At 52.1% G+C, this 2,500-nt stretch overlaps 1 protein-coding gene across 1 annotated transcript in view; it reads left to right on the forward strand.

The window, feature by feature from the left end:
- The first annotated feature begins 617 nt into the window (after window positions 1-617).
- Window positions 618-2,500, forward strand: part of LOC115232181 (putative uncharacterized protein DDB_G0277255) — a 2,241-nt gene continuing 358 nt past the window's right edge. Inside the window, exon 1 of the mRNA XM_029802025.2 lies at window positions 618-2,500. This exon is cut by the window's right edge and continues 358 nt beyond it. Within this exon, the coding sequence (XP_029657885.1) occupies window positions 735-2,500 (1,766 nt within the window). The 5' untranslated portion in view covers window positions 618-734.

The raw sequence follows: 2,500 nt of genomic DNA on the forward strand, positions 1-2,500 counted from the left end.
CCACCGGAATTAGAAAACATGAGTCGACCCTCAACAACTTCAAAAACTGATACACACACACCAACACACACACCAACACACACAAACTATAGGACTGCGAGACAATGTATGCGTGTTTGTGTGTATGTATGTGTGTGTGTGTATGTGTGTGTGTATCTTTTACTTTTCAGGTATTGGACTGCGGCCATGCTGGGGGCAACATCTCAAAGGGTTTAGTGGAAGTAATTGACCCCAATACGCACTTTTTTCAGAGCCCAGTACTTGTTTTATCAGTCCTCTACGCCGAACCGCTAAATTACGGAGACGAAACCAAACCAAGACCGGTTGTCAAGTGGCGGTGGGAAACAAACACACATACACACACACAGAACCCACCGCCATATATATATATATATATATATCTGCCTGTCTCTCTCTCTCTCTCTCTTCTCTCTCTCTACCTATCTATCTGGATTTCTATGCCTATCTCAAACATTCTGTCCTTCACCATCTCCACTACCACTACTACTAGCACCAGCAACATCAAAACTACAGTATCACCACCACCACCACCACCACCACCACAACAGCAACAATAACAATAACAACTTCTTGACGTTGCAATCAACTGACAATTTATATTTCTTTTTATATTTCAGGTGATTGGTGAATTTTTAGAAAACTGGAAGCAACCCGGATTTGATCCCGCGTCACATCAGCTGAGAAGGTAGTTCGTGTTTTTGTGTAGTAGTAGTATGGCCTGCGTTGAACTGAAAGCAGTCAGACTGATGCAACTGCGACGAAGTGGTGGAGCGGTGCTGAAGAGAGGAGACGACGGCAACGGCCGATCGCCACTGAAAGGCTCTTCGACGACATCGGAGGAGAGCGAAATGGTGGTGGAGAGCTACAGATGTTCCGGTTCAGTGACATCGGAGGAGATGGACGGCGATGAGGTGGTGGTGGTCACCAGGAGGAAAGGAGAACGACACGACGATGACGTCGATAATGATGACGATGACGACTGCGACATGAACGACGACAACGTGTTCTCTCCAGAAATCTCGACCCTCCCAACGTCCTCCTCCACCCCTCCTCCTCCTCTTGCTGCTGCTGCTCCTGGTGGTGGTGGTGGTGGTGGTGGTGGCGGTGGCGGTGGTGTCTTGAATCCGGAGAAGATGAATATCCTCGGGGAGAAGAAGTCGGCGGCGGGTAGCGGCGGCGGCGGCGGTGACGTTGTGGTGGTGACGGGAATTACAAGACGCTGCGGCAGTCGTGGCGGACCCATCGACTCTCAAGCAGACGGAATTCTGGGTAAATGTGCAATCATGGCAGACACCAAAGACCCGAACTTGACTTCCGGCAAGCTCAGCCTCGTCATCAATAAACCTTTGGCTAACAACAACCACAACAACAATAACAACAACAACATTAAAATCAGCAACAACAACAATATCATCGTCGACAACAACAACAAAAACAACAAAGAGATGCCAGCCAACTCCCCGCCCCCGCACAGCTTATCCCCATCTTCCTCCACCTCCTCCCTCTTCGTTTCCTCTCCTTCCTCTTCTCCATACCCTCCCTCACCGGCGGCCATTATCCACGGTGGAGGCGGCGGTGGGTCGTCGTCATCGGCGTCGGCGTCGGCGGCGGCGGCGGCGGTGGCGACCCCCGGATTTTTCTGCCTGAAGAGCGGCGCCTACCCGTTGATCGCGTCGCGTGAGCTGGGTACGCGTTCGGCCAGCTACAGCTCCGAGAACCCCCTGGACCTGCGCAACAAAGTCCCCGCCATTCGACGCCGCTTCAGCGACGCCATTACAGAGATGCCGATCCGCAAGATGGCGCGGCGGATGTTTACCAATAGTCGTGAACGCTGGCGACAACAGAACGTTAACGGAGCCTTCGCAGAGTTGCGTCGGTTGGTGCCCACCCATCCACCCGACAAGAAACTCAGCAAAAATGAGATTCTGCGTTTGGCCATCCGGTATATCAATCTGCTGACTCAAGTTATCGACTACCAAAAGACAGCCGAAGACGGCGCCTTTGAATGCGAGCCGAAGAAGAAGAAGAATAGTATTATAGCAGACGCCGCTGGGAAACTTCGAGGCGGCGGTGGCGGTGGCGGGGGCAGTGGCGGTGGTGGTGGGGGTCGGCTTGCGACCCGCATCGAGGCCATAATGGCTGTGAACGAGAGCAGCGACCCCAGTTCGAACCACCGGCATCGGGTTTTTCATCAACAGCATCTCTACAACCCGAACCTGAACCGACAGCAATACCACCACCAGCACCAACACCAGCATCATCATCATCATCACCACCACCACCATCATCGTCACAACACGAACAACAACAACAATACCAACAACAACAACAACAACAACAGCAACGAAAATTTGAATTGTCACGACAGACTCGCTGACGAGGGCGACGCAGACGGCAGCTTACAACACTCCACTCTATCAGGAGCCCTCAACCACAACAGCAACAGTAACAACAGCCACAACAACCACAACCACAACAA

This window comes from Octopus sinensis, unplaced genomic scaffold (genome assembly GCF_006345805.1).
Source record: "Octopus sinensis unplaced genomic scaffold, ASM634580v1 Contig19793, whole genome shotgun sequence".
NCBI lineage: Eukaryota > Metazoa > Mollusca > Cephalopoda > Octopoda > Octopodidae > Octopus > Octopus sinensis.